The sequence below is a fragment of the Mustela nigripes genome, chromosome 13, assembly GCF_022355385.1.
Source record: "Mustela nigripes isolate SB6536 chromosome 13, MUSNIG.SB6536, whole genome shotgun sequence".
Lineage (NCBI taxonomy): Eukaryota > Metazoa > Chordata > Mammalia > Carnivora > Mustelidae > Mustela > Mustela nigripes.
Genome location: NC_081569.1, coordinates 38883925 through 38904386, shown reverse-complemented (window position 1 = coordinate 38904386; position 20462 = coordinate 38883925). Strand labels below are relative to the sequence as shown.

The window sequence follows — 20462 nt, the reverse complement described above, 5'->3', positions numbered from 1 at the left end:
TTTGGTCTAAATATCAAAGTTTATTGAAATAAAATATAATCTATAATAAAAAATACTAAAGGTGTTATCACTGGTTACAGTTTTAAGTACATTAACAAAAAATCCAACATTTTAATCCAAGAATGATACTATCCTTGTGGTACAATAACAAACATGAAATTAAATGTTGAATAATACTGAATAATTCTGTCAGAAATATTTTATACTTTCCCATCTATGGTCACTATGCCTTTTTTAAAGGAATATTCTCCAAAAGTGAAACTTTCAAACCTTGTTTAAGACATAGTTTTTATAATTAAATAGTTAAAACATAATTAGCATTTAAAACCAATTAATTTTCTTTCATAGAAATTCAGTTCAATTCTAAGTTGGGTAGATACTTTTAGGTGTCACTTGAAAAATGTATTTCAATGCTGTTTTATATCCATCTCTACGGTCACTATTACTCTCAAATTGCAATTAAAGCTGGTCATAGAGCAAAATGAATTATTTAGAAGTAGAAAGGGCATTAAGATAGCAAAGAAAAGGAGGAGGAAAGAACAAGCGTTCATACACTATATATTTAAACTCTTTAAGAACTCTGTTTCAATTGGCCAGTCTTGGCCTAACACAAGAGATCTATGATATGTCATAGCAACTTCCTGACCCCAGTAGAAGGACATGAAAGTGGAGGAAGAAAATTTTTTTCTTCTTACTACATTTCAAGATCACTTGCTCTGTAGTCATGGTACTATTTCACTTGCTATTCCCCGCGAAACTGGCCACATCCAATTATTCTGCACAATTCAAGGAAAAAGACTCACATGCACTAACTTTAGGAGATGACTTTCAGGTACAAGTGACTGTTGTGTAGCAAGCATACATCAGTCTTCTATCATATTGTCCTACTTGTCATGTGTGGGTCTGTGAAAACAGTGGTTGTCATTTTATTGAGGAAAATTGCTTTTTAACAAAAACCATTTTTCAAATCCCCATCTTTAAAAATCTGTAAAGCTATAATATCCCATGTACTCTGGGAAAAAATGATTACCTCATACAACTAAGATGTAAAAAGGAATAAAAACTGACAAAATTGAGAATACCAGACATCTTCAAAGATTAAATGCCAATCTTAGTCTTTAAACATACTGTTAGTTAGAACTACTTTATGGTGGTATTTTAGTGATAATGTCCATTTGGACAGGTCACTGATTTGGGAATTTAAATGGGCATTTCAGTTTCCTGACTTCCTATTTAAAGGTGTGACCACTAGACCCAAAGAAGCCAGGATCACCTTCAAAAGAGTTTTGCTTTGTGCATTCTTTAACTACAGGATATTACAGTGAGGAAGGGTATGAAATTTTTTAAGTTAATGACATTATTAAGTGATTCAAAAAAAATTCTTAAAATTAATATCAAACAGACACATTATAGAATAATACTAGAGCTTTTTGTCTTTTAAATCTATAGTGATTTATAGTTTAGGTTTTATATTTCTGCCATAGTGTTTCAATACCTTATCTGGGATAGTACCATGTTCTCAAAAATACCAGTTATAAGAAGAGAAGTCTAAATCTCAGGACAATAGGACAAAGCAGAACTTGGTAATCGTTCAGCTATTGTTGAAAACTTTGACCTAGTTTTTTGAGTTTAACTTTTTTAATCAGAAAAGTGAAATTAGAAACTAGGATACTTTATGTAAAAATACATACACATATTCACAATGTATTAAACTCTAATTTCTAATAGCAGAGATACTGGTATTAACAGATATTTGTTAATTAAAATTTAGATAGATCTTCAAAAGAAGTTAAAATTACTTGGGTCCTGCAATCTGTCCCTCAGACTCCATTTTCTCTGTTTTGCAGTTTTTTGGCCAAGAAGGCTTCGATTTTAAACTTCAGTTTGTTTTAAAGTGTTACTTCAGAGAAGTAACCTCAGTTCTTCATAAGATTTTCTCAGCAGCTACGGAAATATTGGATATCAGTAAAAAAAAAAAACCAAAATAAAAAACCACTATATTCTCAGAGGACCGAAGGATTCTGATTTTTAGTCACTTTCTAAAAGGAATTAATCTGCACATTATCAAATAACATTTTATACTAAAAACAGAAATAATTCAAATAGCCCTAAAAATGACAGTATTTTAACAGACCTAAATGAATTCCATCCATGCACAAAACTTTACATATATGCATTAGTAACTTGATATCACTGTACTTTGTTCCATGGAGAAAAGGCAAAGAGAATCTAAAATATTTAGATACATGAAAGATACTGGGAAAAATAGACTTTAAATGCTTTTTAAACTCTCAAAATCCTCTCAACTTCGATTAGAACAGAAAAGCAACCATAAAATACACTTTGGGAAGAGATGATGCCATACTCAAAGACAAGATAATTCTACAAATTTTAACAGCATTAAAAAAACTGACTTTTAAGAAATATTGTCATTGGGAAAAAGATCTCTACACTCAAGAACAAAAACTATAATATTTATTATTATTTAAGTAATATTCTGAGCTTATACTATGTCCTTTATTCAGGAGTATAAAGCACTAAAAAAATGAGCATCTTTTACATATTTAAAATAAAGTGAGGCACAGAAAGTTTGCCCCTGGAAAGATAAAATCTAGATTTTTTTAGACCTAAAACAGTTCAGACTTCCACATTTCCCCATTTGTATTTCCTTAAAATACAAATTTTGTACTATTTTTAATGCCTCCATCTTATTTTATCAAGCATTAGTAAGTTTACAGTGATAGTTTAAGTTGTATGCCCAAGTGTTGTATGATAGGTAAAGCCTGTTAAGTTTTCCATTATATTTTAAAAACTTGTATATTTAATGGGACATTAAATGAAATGTTATAATCAATTTGCTTTTTTGCTTAAAAGAATTTTTTTAAATAAATGAGTTTGAGGATAATTCTGGAAAATCTTGCCTTGAATATTTCTCCAGTAGGACTTTACTGATATCCACTTCATATGCCAACATTAATATAGGAACTATAACAATTCTTTCCTTAAATGTCTATTTGACTTCGAGTCCTCTTTCATCTCAAGATCTTTCTTAGTGACCTGAGCTGGTGATTCAGTAAAAACAAAGTACTATGGTTTTGTGCAAGTACAAAATGGTTAATGGTTAATGGTTCAGTCAACTAATCTCTGATACTGACTTGTTTGATAGTAAGCTAAGATCAGGAAGTATGAGGAAGAATTTGAAACATAGTATGGGATAAATTGTCAAATACTAGAAATATGAGACACTAAAACAAAATATATTCCAAAACCTAATCCTAAACTTAAATCTATGCCTCATTCCACTGCTAAATGACACCTTGAAACATGGAAGAAGTTACTTCCCCTAAACACACTGGACCCCTAAGCAGCCAATGCCAATTTTAGCTGCCTCAAACTGCTTAGTGTATGTATGTACATATGTATGTGTGTATATTCTTAAATGGTAATTCTTAAATTTGAGGGAAAGTTCCCAGATTCTTTTGTTAATAAAAATCAACGGATCCTTGCTTCAGAAACACACAGATAAACACACACAAATACTTCTAAGTGTTGATAACCTATTGTAAATCACAGCATTGTTAATTCAATGGGATTACACATCAGGACAATTTTCATATTCGTAAGGAAGACTGGTCACTAAACTTCAGGAATAGCTTTTGAAAATATAAGAAAGTGTAGTGACCATATATTCACTCATTCATGTCTGTTTTGCTAAATCTAACAGCGACTGGTTGATGCAAACGTGTCCCTAATCTAGCCTATAAAGATTAACAACAAAAATGTTTAAGTTCTATCTTGTTAGCAATTCATGTAACAATTTTCAAGTACTACAAAACACTGAAGGAAAGACTTGACTATACCACTATCAAATTCCAATGTACCCAAACCAGCAATGAAACGTCTGAATGTATAATTTGTTGCCTTGAGCAAAATATAAGAAAATAAAGACACAATAGCTCTAACCTTCAAGGATGGAAAACCAGTTATCTCCAAGAAGTCTGTTTTAATAGAACTGAACATTTGATTTTTTCCTCACAGTAATCAAAGCAAACATTTTATCATTATTACTCTGGGTATATCAAACTGAAGTCCAGGAATGTAAGAAAGTTTGACTTGGAAATATTACATAGAAAAAAGGTTGAATTAACAAACACATTACATTTTTTAAGTTATTTTTTTATAAGTATACATTGACATCTACTTATCTGATAGCAGCACTGCTGGTTTTGAGTGAGTTTTTTTCTTCCAGAGGGAATGCAGAATGGCAGTATTATCTTTGGAACAAATTAAGAAGATAGTAACAAATAACAGAAGAATAACTTTTACACATATATTTCTCAAGGGTAATAAATAGATAAGTATATAATTATGGAAAAATATGCCTCAAATATGCTTTTTAAAATTTCTCAGGGTTTGCTGTTTTGCTTTTTCTTATTAAAATATAGTGCACTGTCACTACTATCTATTCTAGGAAAAACAAACCCTGAGGTTTGAGTTTCCTCCTTCAACCAATAGAGTGGTATCAAGAGTAAACTTGGCCTAAGGTCAACCTGCTTGAGCCAACAGAGAATTCTGTAGTACCTCTGATTACTTTACCAATGTACACATATTTTAGGTTATTAACTAGAGACTCACCAAATTTTCTATATCAAAGTTTTATACCCCAAACAGGTTCTCTGATGATTTATCATGCTAGCATGGGAAATCTGAAGGAGTAAACAAATGGTATAACATAACTACACATGCAATACAGAAGGACATGACATAAAAGATACAGCTTGACCCTGGATTTTTCCCTTAGAATAATTCCTTCCATAAATAAGACTTTACTTTTTATTTTTATATATAGACCCATCCTATAAATGGTCTTGGATCATGGAGAATGTTAAGGACATAGCTTAAGAACTCTAGACCACAGTTTTTAGTAGTCTATTGTCACCCTAGATCCCAAGAACATTCTCCAAGTGGATGCTCAGGTTAGATTAAGAAGCTCTTAAACAAATTTACTGAGGCTTAGAATGTAAATCACGTAACTACTTGGAGCAGCAATAGTCTCTTCAAAAATAACTAAAACAAACGTTTAAATATAAAGCATATAAGAAGGACTATTAAGGATAGTAGAAATACAGGAAAAAATGTGTTGCCTCATAATAAAGTTCAATAAATATTTCTTTCTGAATCCTATAAACACTACAAGATGTTATAGGTCTATTTGGTTCCCATAAGTTAAAAAAATCTGATTGCTTTTACCTCCTAAGTCTTATCTATTTTTCAAACAGATTTTTATTAATGCCTTTTCACTAGTCTCAGAGATTATTTCTAACTTCCTTTCAGAAATGTGCTTTTTTGTTGGCTTTAATAAGTATACTTAATTTTCCAGCAAATAAACATGATTTAAATTTTAAGGTTCAAGGTAATTCTAGAAAAAGGTAGACACTGAACTATCTGTTTTTCTACAACCCATATTTACAAGGCCTAGCATCCACTGTGGTTTCCTTCTTATACTCAGTTATCACACTGTCAATAAATAGTAACTGTAGTACAAGGTACCTATATTAAAGATTTCAAAATTCCTCAAAATTTCACAATACTACAAAGTCATTAATATCTGATTTTGATAGAATGAGTATTATTGTTATGCAATTCTTTGCTATTGGAAAAGAAATACAAATTGTTTTTTCTATCTAAATTAAACCCAAACTCCATTATCAGTTCTCAAGATAATATCTAAAATGTACATTCCTAAAGAAAGGTAAAGCTGTTCAAGGGCTGAACTAGTCCAATACAGGATTAAGGGCTATTTATTTCTGTTATTTTTTGTCTTGGTTCTTTTGTTGTTTGTTTTTGTTTTTTCTTTTTACATCCCTATATTAAACCCCTGGTTTCTCTTGAATTAGATCATAATTTAACATTGTAAAAATTAATTTCAGAAACTATTGTGCTAATATTTAGATTTCAGGAAGGAATCAGACAAAATAAGTTACCTCTATTCATTGTTAGAACAGAAGATAAAATAGCTTACTAACTGATATGAGTTATGAATGTCACTATGACACAAAATTTGCTGTGATTTGCTTATTTGGCTACAAGTGCAGTATTTTTCATGAATGATAACACACAGCATTTCCAACTTGTAACACGAAACTCCAGCTCATAAAGAGTGTACTGTGTGACTTGAAAAAGTCTGATTGTAACTAAGTTAACAACCTTTCCCCTGAAAAACATGAACAAAATCCATTGGGAAATCAGGCACAGACGGTATTTATCGGTTTTTCTTCCTTTCCTCCTGTGGTTTTGTTTCTCAAGACATATAGATGCATCCAACAGAATCCAACACTTGTTACAAAATGACACAGCTATTTTTGTCCTTTTCTTTCTCTTTATCTTTTTCTCGAGGTTCCTTTCGTTTACGTTCACTATTCCCAGGTTGTCTTCTACTTGGAGAGGCTTGTGCTGGCTGGCTTTGCTTTAAGAAAAATAAACAGGAAGAAATTACCTCAACTTTCTAAGGTGCTTAATCATAGTTATCTAGAAGGAAAAACCACAAGAGTGAAAGGAATCATTAATGGAAAAAAGTTACTTGTACACAGACTTGTTATGTTAAATGGTATCTGAGTAACTGCCTCTGTCATTTTGGATAGATCTAATTAATGTATCCATTATTCTCAGTAAATGGAATTTTAAACAGTAAATAATGTATAGGATTATATTCCCTGAAATCTCAAATTCAAGAAATATTTATGTTAAAGTTTAGAAAATGTTAAAAAAAGAAAAGGTAATGTTTGGTAAATTAAGTTCCCTAAAACCTCATTAAACTATAATAAATCTCATTAATATAATAAACATTTTAAAGGAGAAAAATGAAAATCCTGAGAACTTTGAGTGTGAAGTAAGTGTATTCTGTGAAATAAGAACATTTTTAAAGAAAAGGTACTTATAATATGGTAGGTTTTAACTTTTAAACTTGGAATAGTCAACATTTGAACTAGGAATAGAAATAACTTGGTTTAATGGAGACCTCTATGTTTAATGTTTCATCAGACCTTAAAGCACATCTTGTTTTCTTGCATACCCAAGACAAAGAAACCGTTCTGGCATTGTACAGTTAAACATAAAAGAAGGGAAATATTTTTTTCATTTAATAAAATGAGATTTAATATAAAGAAACCCAATTAATAGTCACATTTTCAGTGCGTCATATGTTTAACTAGGAAAAGTAGAAAGGTGCTAATAACCTTTGTTGAATACTTAGTACATGTCAGACATTGGGTTAAGTACTAACATTATTTGTTCTTACCCACAAATCTAACAGTTAAACATTATCTTTTATTTTCCAGATAGGGAAAATGGGGCTAAGAGAAGTAAAGGACTTTGTCCAAGGTGTTAGTTACAACCAGCATGGGGAGACAGAAGCAGGAAATGGAATCCATGTCTATCTGGCTCTGAAGTCTACATTCTTCCTACCAGTACCTCATACTGCCCTCTAATTGCTACAAAAGACTTTGTTCCCATTTGTTTATATTCTTTGGAGCTATTAACAATTTAAAAAATACATTTGATTCAGTTGCACCAAAAATAATAAAATACTTAGAAAAAAACTTAACCAAAGAGATGAAAGATCTGTACTCTGAAAATTATAAAGCACTGAAACTGAAGAAACTGAAGACAACACAAAGAAATATAAAGATATTCCCCACTCATGGATTGGAAGAACAAATATTATTAAAATGTCTATACTACCCAAAGCAATCTACAGATATAATGCAATCCCTATCAAAATTCCAACAGTATTTTTCACAGAGTTAGAACAAACAATCCTAAAATTCGCATGAAACCACAAAAAATACTGAATAGCCAAAGCAATCTTGAAAAAGAAAAACAAAACTGGAGGTCTCATAATTCCAGACTTCAAATTATATTACAGAAGTTGTAGTAATCAAAACAGTATGATTCTGGGGCACTTGGCTGGCTTAGTCAGAAGAGCATGCCACTCTTGATCTCAGGGTCATGAGTTTGAGCCCCATGTCTGGTGTGGAGATTAAAGTAAAAAAAGAAAAAACAGTATGATACTGGCATAAAAATAGAGACATACATTAATGGAACAGGATAGAAAACATACAAATAAACCTATAGTTATATAGTCAATCTTTGACAAAGGAGTAAAGAATATGCAACAGGAAAAAGTCTCTTCAACAAATGGCATTGAGAAAACTGGACAGTTCATGCAAAGCAATGAAACTGGACCACTTTTGTATACCATACATAAAATAAACTCAAAACGGATTAAGGACCTAAATATGAGACCCAAATGTGAGAAACCATAAAAATACCAGAAGAGAGCATAGGCAATAATTTCTCTGACATCAGCCATAATAACATCTTTGTTATTATGTCAGATATGTCAGGAGACATATCTATCTCCTGACACAAGGGAAACAAAAGTAAAAATAAACTATTGGGACTACATCAAAATAAAAAGCTCTGCACAGCAAAGGAAACAATAAAACTAAAAGAAAACCTACTGAATGGGAAAAGATATTTGTAAATGACATATCTGATAAAGGGTTAGTATCCAAAATATATAAAGAACTTCTACAACTCAACACCAAGAAAACAAATGATCCAAATAAAAATGGGCAGAAGAAGGGGTGCCTGGGTGGCTTAATCGGTTGGGTGTCTGACTCTTGGTTCAGCTCAGTTCGTGGTCTCACAGTTTTGGGATTGAGCCCCACGTTGGGCTCTGCACTCAGGGCAGATTCTGCTTCAGATCCCCTCTCCCTGTCCTTCCCGCTTGCTCACTCACTCCCCTTTAAGTAAATAAATAATTAAAAAATAAAAAAGTTAAAAATGGGCAGAAGACAAAGATATAAACAGGCATTTCTCCAAAGACGACATACAGATGGCCAACAGACACATGAAAAGATACTCCACATCAGTCATCATTAGGGAAATGCAAATCAAAAGCACAATGAAATATCGCCTTACACCTGTCAGAATGGCTAAATTCTAAAACATAAGACTTGGTGAGGATGTGGAGAAAAAGGAACCCTCATGCACTGGTGGTAATGCAGACTGATGCAGGTACTGTGGAAGACAGTATGGAGAGTCCTCAAAAAATTAAAAACAGAACTACCCTACGACCCAGCAATTATGCTACTGGGTATTTACCTAAAGAATACAAAATACTAATTCAAAGGTATACATGCACTCCTATGTTTACTGCAGCATTATTTGTAATAGCCAAATTATGGAAGCAAACTAAGTGTCCATCAATAGACAAATGGATAGATACATGGTATATACACAATGGAATATTATTCAGTCATGAAAAAGAATGGAATCTTGCCATCTGCAACAACATGGATGGAGCTAGACAGTATAGCACTCAGTGAAATAAGCCGGAGAAGCCAATCAGCATGATTTCACTCATACGTGGAATTTTAGAAACAAAACTAAATGAACAAAGAAAAAAAGACGAACCCAAAAATGGACTCTTAATCATAAATAACAGACAGATGCTTCCCAGAGGGAAGTGGATGGAGACAGAGGAATGGGGGGAATAGGTGAAGGCAATTAAAAGTACACTTAGTTTGACAAGCATTGAATAATGCATAGAATTGTTAAATCACTATGTTGTACACCTGAAACTAATATAACACTGTATGTTAACTATGCTGGAATTAAAATTAAAAAAACAAAAAAACAAAAAACAACTGAAGGGGCGCCTGGGTGGCTCAGTCGGTTAAGCTTCGACTCTTGATCTCAGCTCAGGTCCTGATCTCAGGGTCGTGAGTTCAAGCCCCGCGTTGGGCTCCACACTGGGCGTGGAGCCTACTTAAAAAACAAAACAAACAAAACAAAAAACAAAACTGAAAAATCTTGCCATCAGAAACTCAGGAAAAATAATTTCACTAAATGAGAAACACATTAAGATAATCACAAACTTATTATGACAATGCCATGAAACCATGGATGCTAAAATGCTAACAAAGTTCAAGAGTCAATACCTAATTTAAAAATAGTTATCTCAGTATAAATTTCTTTGTTGCTAAAGTCATCATTGTATTTAAGAATCGGAACACTAGTTTTTACCTGGGCCTGTGTAGAAGCAGAAGCAGCAGCAGCTGCTGCTTGTTCCTGCTCCTGATAATATTGAGAAGCCCGTCTATCCTCTTCTTCTTGGAGTTTCTTTGCTAGTTCCAAATCACTGATTCCTTCAGGTATTTGTTCCCAATTGATCTCTTGGCTCTGCTGTTCTTGTTGTAGAGATAATGCCATAAGGTAGTCCTAAGAAATTAAATTATAACCATCTTTAGCTATGAGAGTTTACTCAAGAACCCAAAGGAGTGCGAAACACAGAGGTTACAAAACTAAGAGGAAGGCTTCTTAAAAACATACCAGAGTTTAAATATAAAAACTAAAGTTACCTAAGTATTTCTGTTTGAGAGCCATAATCTCAGTGATGTTGCTATTATTCTAAATATTCTTGGAATTCATTTAAAATTATTCCTAGCACTGGCATATAAAGCATTCAAAAAAGCTTTAAAAACAACTCATCTAAAAAAATCAACCCCCCCTCTGCCACCCCTTGGCAAAACTTCCCTTAGGGACACCTGGCTGGCTTTTTCTATAGAGCAAGCATCTCTTGATCTTGAGGTCTTGAATTCAAGCCCCATGTTGGGCATAGAGCCTACTTTAAAAACAAACAAACAAAAAATAAGCTTCCCCCCTTATGAAAGAAACATGTCTGTAGAAAATTGAGACAAAATTAAAAAGTATAAGTTAAAATTACCTTATCATTACACAAAGGTAACTATTGTTTTTGTCTTTTTTTAAAATATTTTATTTTTTTATTTGACAGAGATCACAAGTAGGCAAAGAGGCAGGCAGAGAGAGAAGAGGAAGCAGACTCCCTACAGAGCAGAGAGCCTGATGTGGGGCTCGATCCCAGGACCCTGGGAACATGACCTGAGCTGAAGGCAGAGGCTTTAACCCACTGAGCCACCCAGGCGCCCTAAGGTAACTATTGTTAACAACAGATATATATCCACCTAGTTTTTTCTACATTCACATAGAAACGCAAACACATTTCCCAACCTCTCGTTAATGTCATAAAAGTCGTTTTTAGGACGCCTGGGTGGCTCAGTTGGTTAAGCAACTGCCTTGGGCTCAGGTCATGATCCCAGCGTCCTGGGATCGAGTCCCACATCGGGATCCTTGCTCCGCACGGAGCCTGCTTATCCCTCTCATTCTGCCTTCCACTCTGTCTGCCTGTGCTCGCTCTCGCTCTGACAAATAAATAAAAATCTTAAAAAAAAAAAAAGTCGTTTTTAAAAACATCAAAGAATTTCCCAAATCATGTATTAAATGTTCTTCCAAAACACGATTTTTAAGACCAACAGAGTTGCCCATCATACAGTGCTATTCAATTACTTAACCACCTCCTCCTTCCTCCCACAAACACCCCCAAATTATTTCCTACGAGAAAATGTGATGCATCTTTGCTGAAGGTTATATTATCTAACTTTACACCCATGTTTATAAAGAATTAGTATGAATGGAATTGACTACTTTGTGCATCTCCTCCAAACTACCCTCAAAATTAGAGAATTTTAATTACCCACAGAGGATATCTAAAAGCTTGTTGGCAAAGAAGACTCTGTACTATCTAGCATGAATATCTTATTCAATTCAATTTTTTCTCCTCACTTCTTCAAATTGCTCTTTGCCACATCCCATGGTCTTAAATCCACTCCTTCCTTGCAACTTCCACAGACATTATCCTTTATCTTTTTTTTCTCGGCATCTTACAACTTTACTACTGTGGCAACCTATTGTTCTACCTTCATTCCCTCTGCTCTGGTATTTTTTTACATACAGTGTTACAAAAATCTCGCACATTTCTCTCAAGTAATATTTTTTCAAACGCCCCATAAAGTTTCTGAAGGAAAATAAGCATGTTATTATAGATATTTGTATACTTAACTTCCAAGAGTCCTAGAAAGATCAGCATTTGTTTGAATCCAGTATTCTTCTGTGCACTCACAGCTTACTATTCAAAGTACCATTATAAAACTTAACATATAATTATTAGTTGGTCAAATATTTGCCTCTCTGTTAGACTGTAGAATTTTTGAGGACAGAGCGAAATGATTTATCTTTGAATCCCCAGGACCTTGTTACTAGTGCCAGGAACACAACTCAATGAATATTGGCTAAATGAACAGTCTCTATGTACTCGAACTGTTAGTATCAGAAACGTGCCAACGGTTCAACATAACCATGTTTCTGCCTCAGTCAGGGAAAAAGTCCCAACACCGTTATACTTCTAGGAATAAGTACACTTGTGGCTCCAAGACTGCTCACCTATAGCAGTCTCCGTTCTACATGAGAATTCCACTAATTAGTGCAGCTCTTGCTCTTAGTGTCGGCTTACTCTGGAGTCTAAGGCTCAGAACACCCACCTGCTTTTTTACCCTCTCTCTCCTACTTCTGACTAGCCAAAATATATCTCTACCACCAGGGCTAAGCCATCATTACCTTTTGCTTGAATTGCTAGTCTCTGCTTATACCTGTGTTGTCTGTTTACACCTATGCATTCCTCACATAGTAGCCTTTAAGAAAGGTAAAGTAGATCATCTCACTTCCATGTTTAACACTTGGCATATCCTTCCTATTGTAGTTTAAAATAAAATTCAAACTGTACCTTTGGCCTTCAGAATTCAATATAATCTGACCCCCTGAACCAAAGTGTATAATCAATGTATAACATGTAAAATTATCACTTACTGATTTAGGAAATGTCAGAAATATCTCACAATAAGTCTTTTTTTTTTTTTTAAGATTTTATTTATTTATTTGACAGACAGAGATCACAAGTAGGCAGAGAGGCAGGCGGGTGGGGGGGAGCAGGCTCCCCACTGAGTAGAGAGCCCGATGTGGGGCTCAATCCCAGGACCCTGGGGATCATGACCTGAGCTGAAGGCAGAGGCTTTAACCCACTGAGCCACCCAGGTGTCCCCTCACAATAAGTCTTTAATTCAAAAGTTTTAGATAACTGAATTCACATTTGAAAGGAATGAGCATTTTATTTTTTATTCAGTTAAAAATATTTTATGGGACGCCTGGGTGGCTCAGTTGGTTAAGCAGCTGCCTTCGGCTCAGGTCATGATCCCAGCGTCCTGGGATCAAGTCCCACATCGGGCTCCTTGCTCGGCAGGGAGCCTGCTTTTCCCTCTGTCTCTGCCTGCCACTCTGTCTGCCTGTGCTCGCTCTCGCTCCCTCTCTCTCTCTGACAAATAAAATCTTAAAAAAAAAAAAAAAATTATTTATTAGGGGGAAAGGCAGAGACTCCACATGGGGCTCAATCCCAGGATCCTGAGATCATGACCACAGCCAAAGTCAGATGCTTAACTGACTGAGCCACCCAGACACCCGAAAGCAAAAGCATTTAAAACCATATGAAGAAGACAAATTTACCTGATCTATCTGATCTTGCTGTCCTCTATATACAGTTTCAGGATCTGAAGGAGGCCGCAGATGAAATTCTGAGTCACAGAAATTTCCATCACCATCCACATTGTGTAGGCTTTCCCAAACAACTTTTTCTTCAGTAAGAAACCCCTGGTCTGTTACCAGCAAATACAGTAGACCCTTAATAAGAAAGAGAAAGGACTATTAAATTGACCAAAACTAGTTAAGACTTAAGGGAAATTTATCACCTGTATGTTTAAAGCATATTAATTATTCCTATTAGTTAGATATAATAAATAGTAGACAAAGTAGATACCTTATTTGTTCACTGAATTAGGTCTACCTGGCTTTGAATATAGTTTAAAATTGGTATGCTATAGTATAATGAGAAGTAGGAAGCTGCTGGTAGGTTCAACTACTACACAACTTATCAGTAAACCTTTGGGGGTTTATAATCTCATTTCATAAAATAGAAATATACTATACAAGTTCCTTAAATACATAGTGGGTAACAAGACACAGTCATAATAAAATGATATCACACTGCCTGTTTATTAAAAATAAAAAATTAAGCCTATATGACTAATCCAATCCATACAATTTTTTTCTTTTTCTGCTAGCACCATTAGCTGTTCTTCTTTCATATACTAACAGTACTTTGCACTTCTTTCTTTTTTTTTTTTTTAAAGATTTTATTTATTTTTTGACAGAGAGAAATTACAAGTACACTGAGAGGCAGGCAGAGAGAGAGAGAGAAGGAAGCAGGCTCCCTGCTGAGCAGAGAGCCCAATGCGGGACTCGATCCCAGGACCCTGAGATCATGACCTGAGCCGACGGCAGCGGCTTAACCCACTGAGCCACCCAGGTGCCCCAGTACTTTGCACTTATTTCTATTGGAGCATTGAATCACAGTGTGCCATGATTGTTTCCCTGGCCTCGTTCCCAGACTATATTTTTAAATCTCTATTATCTCTTGGCCTAGTGTAAGGTGCATCATAAAGTTGAAGTCTAAAATGTATTGACTCAATTAATGAATTAAGTTGTATTTACAGTCATTACCACAGAATTTAGTAACAACCTCTAATTTTTCATATGCATTAGTTCTAATTCCAATCATATGTAAAGCATCCCTATGATACCATATAAGGTTTATAAGCCATTTTTAGTTCAGATCTGCCAAAGATATGACTTCCATTTACTTGCTTAGGTTTCCCATTGGTTAATATGGTATTTGTTGTTGCACAGGATTCATGCTTCTCATGTTCTCTCATCAAAATTAAACTTAATAATTAAGAATAAGAAATTCCTTGGGACGCCTGGGTGGCTCAGTTGGTTGGGCGGCTGCCTTCGGCTCAGGTCATGATCCCAGCGTCCTGGGATCGAGTCCCATATCGGACTCCTTGCTCTGCAGGGAGCCTGCTTCTCCCTCTGACTCTGCTTTCCACTCTGTCTGCCTGTGCTCGCTCTCGCTCGCTCTCTCTCTGACAAATAAATAAATAAAATCTTTAAAAAAAAAAAAAGAATAAGAAATTCCTTGAGAGAGATTGGTGGTGGGGTTAGAGAAATCCCTGGATAGAACCATAACTCTATGATCAACTAATCTTCAACAAAACAGGAAAGAATATCCAATGGGGAAAAGACAGTCTCTTCAACAAATGGTGTTGAGAAAACTGGACAGTAACATGCAGAAGAATGAAAGTGGACCACTTTCTTACACCATACACAAAAATGAATTCAAAATGGATGAGACCTAAATGTGAGACCTGAAACTGTAAAAATACTAGAGGAGAAAACGGGCGATAAGCTCTTTGACATCACCTGTAGCAACTTCTTACTAGATACATTTCCCGAGGTAAAGGAAACAAAAGCAAAAATAAACTACTAGGACTTCATCAAGTTAAAAAGCTGCTGCACAGTGAAGGAAACAATAAAAAAAAAAAAAAACCTAAAGGCAACCTTTGGAACAGGAGAAGGTATCTGTAAATGACATTTGGAATAAAGGGTTAGTATCCAAAATATATAAAGAACTTATACAACATCAAAAAAAATAATAATTCAGTTAAACTGGGCAGAAGATATGAAGAGACGTCTTTCCCAAAGAAGAAATAGAGATGACTAACAGATACATGAAAAGATGCTCAACATCACTCATCATCAGGGAAATGCAAATCATGAGGTTATCACCTCACACCTGTTAAGAATGGCTAAAATTAACAACACAGGAAACAACAGATGTTGGCGAGGATGCAGCAAAAGGGGAACCCTCCTACACTGTTGATGGCAATGCAAGATGTGCAGCCACACTGGAAAACAGTATGGAGGTTGCTAAGAAAGTTAAAAATAGAGCTAACTTATGACCCAGCAATTGCACTACTATGTATTTACCCAAAGGATACAAGAGTACTGATTTGAAGGGATACATGCACCTTGATGTTTATAGCAGCATTATCTACAATAGCCAAATTATGGAAAGAGGCCAAATGTCCACTGACTGATGGAGATATATCTCCATATCCACATGTGTAACACACACACACACACACACACACACACACACACACACACACACGGAATATTACTCAGCCATAAAAAGGAATGAAATCTTGTCATTTACAACAAGAAACTATTGACTAAACTCTGAAGCTTTAAAAAACTAAGTAATTATTCTTTTTGAACATTTACTGTATGTCTAGCACTGTGTGACACAGATATTCCTAAATCTAAAATAGGAAATCTTTCCTATTGCCTACCACCAGTTACATCTAAGAATTAGCTGTATATACTGATTAATTTATATGGTCACTGAAATTACTATAGCAATATAAGAAGTATTCATAAAGAAAAACATTTTGGCATATACAGTTTAAAGACATTGCTTTAAGCAAAAATTATGATGTGATATTTCATTCTTTTTTAATCAAGTAGGTTCTAGTTCATCAAATATTCTACCACATGCTCAGTACTATGCTAAGTGCTTGAGGATTCGTATCATGAAAAGTAATGATCTTTCCTTACTTTATATTAGGCACCCCTTTTATGTTATTCCATAAACACTGCACTTACCACTATCATAGCACTTTATACATCGAACTGTAGTTGTGTATCTATTTACTTATCTGTTGTATGTATTTCAAGCTCCTTGAGGACCAGAGCCATATTTTATTCATCCATGCATCCTCACTACCTAACATATTTTTAATATCCAGAAGGATCTACTTTGCCCTAAAATAATTTAAAAGAAAAAAGTTCTTCAAAAAAAAAATTCTAAAAGTTCTTTCCAGCCAATTTTCCACTGAATAGATCTAACCCTTCTATGTATATACTTACCAGAGTATATTTTAATATACCATTATATTATATAATATAATATCTAGGTTTTACAATTTATTTTAGTTAAGTCCTATATTAGAGTGGCTACTTACTAGGAGAAAAATTACAGTCTTTTTCTCCAAATCACACTTTAAGGTGGGTAAATTCTGGGAGGGTTTTACTGAAAGCTATTGCCAACCATAGCATACGAATACTTACAAGTTTAACAAAAATGGTGTTTTTTTCTTAAAATAGGTGACCTGTCTTCTCATCAGTCTCAATTTCTTCCCCTTTTATATCTTGACATTTATCAAAGAAGTCTGTAGTCTACTGTCAATAATGCTAGTTATTACTCAACAGTTCCTTTATATAATTGCATTGCAGAATCGCAAAGTGGGGGCGCCTGGGTGGCTCAGTGGGTTAAGCCTCTGCCTTCAGCTCAGGTCATGATCTCAGCGTCCTGGGATCGAGCCCCGTATCGGGCTCTCTGCTCAGCGGGGAGCCTTGCTTCCTCCTCTCTCTCTGCCTGACTCTCTGCCTACTTGCGATCGCTCACTCTGTCAAATAAATAAATAAAATCTTTAAGAATCGCAAAGTGTGTATTAATATAGTATGGAATAGTTTAGGCCCATTCATTCCTAAGAGTCCACAATTAAATGACCATCAAGAATAGTTCTGGGTTGGGCACCTGGGGGGATCAGTTGGTTAAGCGTCTGCCTTCAGCTCAGGTCATGGCCCTGGGGTCACGAGATTGAGACCTGCATTAGGCTTCCTGCTCAGTAAGGAGTCTGATTCTCCTTCCACCCATCCACTCAAGTGCATTCTCCCTTTCACACAAAAATAAATAAAATCTTAAAAAAAAAAGAAAGATTAGTATCCTAGCACTTTTGCTACATTATCTAGTCAAAGCATTCTTTTCTAAGCCTTGACTCTTCCTAATCTTACCAGTCTCTAAATACTAATCTCAAAAAAAACCTAATAAAGGATGCATATATTAAATTTGTAAATTATGTAGAAACGTATAAAATGTATATAAATTATTTTATATGAAAATTTTATAAATTTTTATAATTTATAGTCATATAATTTTTATGATTATAAATTATAATTTTTATAAATTTTATATTTATAGTTATGTAATTTTTAAATATTTGTAAAATATTTTTAATTTTTATAAACTAGACAACTGGATCACCAAAGACAGGATGAAAAACTATTCTATCTAAAATACCCTGATTGGGAGGGGCGCCTGGGTGGCTCAGTGAGTTGAGCCTCTACCTTGGGCTCAGGTCATGATCTCAGGGTCCTGGGATGGAGCGCCGCAGCTGGCTCTCTACTCAGCAGGGAGCCTCCTTCCCCCTCTCTCTCTGCCTGCCTCTCTGCCTACTTGTGATCTCATTTTCTCTCTCTGTCAAATAAATAAAATCTTGAAAAACAAAACAAAACAAAATAAAATACCCTGATGAGGCACCTGGATGGCTCAGTTGGTTAAACATCTGCCTTTGGCTCAGGCCATGATGCTGGGGTCCTGGGATGGAGCCCTGTGTTGGGTTCCTTGCTCAGTGGGGAGTCTGCTTCTCCTGTTCCCTCTTCTCCTCCCCCTTGCTCATGCTCTGTCTCTCTCTGAAATAGTCTTTAAAAAATAAATAAATAAAATACCTTGATAGGTTAGTCCTATATAGAGTATGGGTTACCTGTATTAACAGCATACATGACAATATCATCGCAATTTGTAAATTGCTAAAAGAGAAGAAAACTTGTCAAACATATAAAAAAATTAATCATGTAATTATAGCCTTTAAACATGGAGGAAAGCACTGCCCAAATATTTTTGGTTGCTTTGCTTGGCTTCAAATTACTTAATGTCTTTGGAACTTAGTTTTGTTTTCTTTATTATAAAGTAATAAAAAGGCAGTTCAATTAGAGAATTTCTGAGATATTTTATAAATTGAAAGATCAACTTTACTACTACTTAACAAGCAGGCATCTTTCCCATCTACAAATAGCTTTCTTATCCATCCGGAGAGGCAGAGCTGTTGAGTGTGGGCTTGAAAGTCAGGTTGGAGCTGCTTACAAACTGAATGGTCTTAGACAAGTTACTTGGTGCCTGTAAGCCTATTTACCCAGTTGTAAAGTGGGAGTAATAATACCCACTCCTCATAGGGAAGCTGTGAAAATTAAGATAATGCATATTAAGTGTTTAAAACAATGCAAGGCACATTAGGCTTAATGAATATAAGATTCTATATTCATGAATACCACCGAACTCTATCTCAGTTTCTGTATCTATTGCCTTTTCCTCTCTCCTATTTAGAAGAAAAAAATGAATCTCTGCCTACCCTATCAAATCTATCACTTGTCTTAGTGTGTTTCTACATTCCTCATCCCTGCCCCCATTTAATGTGACAATTTTTGATGTGGCAGGCAGAGAGAGAGAGAGGGAAGCAGGCTCCCTGCTGAGCAGAGAGCCTGATATGGGGCTCGATCCCAGAACCCTGAGATCATGACCTGAGCTGAAGGCACTCAGGCCCTGAGCCACCCAGGTACCCTGTATCTCCCTCTAAACCACTTTTCACTTCTAATCCCTAAATGTAAAGTAAAAATGCAAACAAACAAAAGCCAACCTCAAAAACCCTGGTTTTGAATACACTCCAAGATAAATGTAACTAAAGCGAAGGGGTAGAAGAAATAGTAATGACATAGATAGAAAGGCTAACATGGATAAGGGATGATTAAGAGGAAGTCATGAATAGCCACAACAACAAAAGAGGGTGTCATGATGTGGAAACAGCTACATAGATGTCATTATATAAACCAAAGTTAAGCTAAGTGATCTACACAGGGGTCAAGGAATTTGTAGTTTATCTTACTAAAGAGAAAGCAGAAAGTACTGGAAAATGGAGAAGGATCATAAGAATAAAATGGAGTAACTAGATCTTAGCTATAGAATTATATATTCTAGAATCTAACAGTCATGATCACATAGATAATAGGAGAAGCAAAACAGACCTACAAAGACTTTCCTAAAATTAGACGTACAAGGGTAGTTATTTACAATTCATTTTTACACTTTCAAATTTCCTGCCTGGATAAAAAAGTCACCTCACTAGCTAGAACCACAGGAATGGCCCTGAAAGCATCTGCTCTCTCACTAGGAACTCCTCCTGCTGCTTTCAGATTCTCATTTAGTTATGTTGATGCACAAATCTTCACAGGATCAGTATTCATTAGGAATTTGCCAAGATGATCTGCCTGGTTTACCTGAACAAGATTAGGTGGAGGTATATGGAGGAAATTAACAGAAGTGACAGCAGTAATCGGCATATGTATTTGTTCCTGACAGACAGATGAGGGATGAAGAGTTTAAAAAACGATTCACCAAGGGCACTATTACAACAGACCACTAGCAAGAGCTGGACTTGATTATTTTCTAGTGATGAGATGGAACAGTACAGGCACTTGTCCAGGGTTTAGTAATGGTAAATCACAATCTAGGAATAATAAGGGGCCTTTCCAATAAGAGGGAGTCAGTGAATATCTATGGTTGGGGAAAATATCATGAGAGGCTATGCAATCAAAACCATAGATTATGCTGTGTTAGACAGTTGAGAAGTGTGAAGTCAATTGGTAGATGTTATTCAGGGGTTAAAAAAAAGTCAATTTGACTCACACAACCACTG

At 35.0% G+C, this 20462-nt stretch overlaps 1 protein-coding gene across 4 annotated transcripts in view; it reads right to left on the bottom strand.

Annotated features, from left to right (window-relative positions):
* The window catches only part of MINDY2 (MINDY lysine 48 deubiquitinase 2), a 74589-nt gene continuing 54127 nt past the window's right edge, over window positions 1–20462 (bottom strand). For 2 of the 4 annotated variants that reach the window (XM_059372015.1, XM_059372018.1), the window contains 3 exons: window positions 13480–13653; window positions 10093–10287; window positions 1–6466 (listed from right to left, as the gene is read on the bottom strand). In XM_059372015.1, the coding sequence (XP_059227998.1) occupies window positions 6341–6466; window positions 10093–10287; window positions 13480–13653 (495 nt within the window). In that variant the 3' untranslated portion in view covers window positions 1–6340. Of the gene's footprint in view, window positions 6467–7899; window positions 9835–10092; window positions 10288–13479; window positions 13654–20462 lie in introns of those variants that run through there. The other 2 variants (XM_059372016.1, XM_059372017.1) reach the window with 2 other exon arrangements.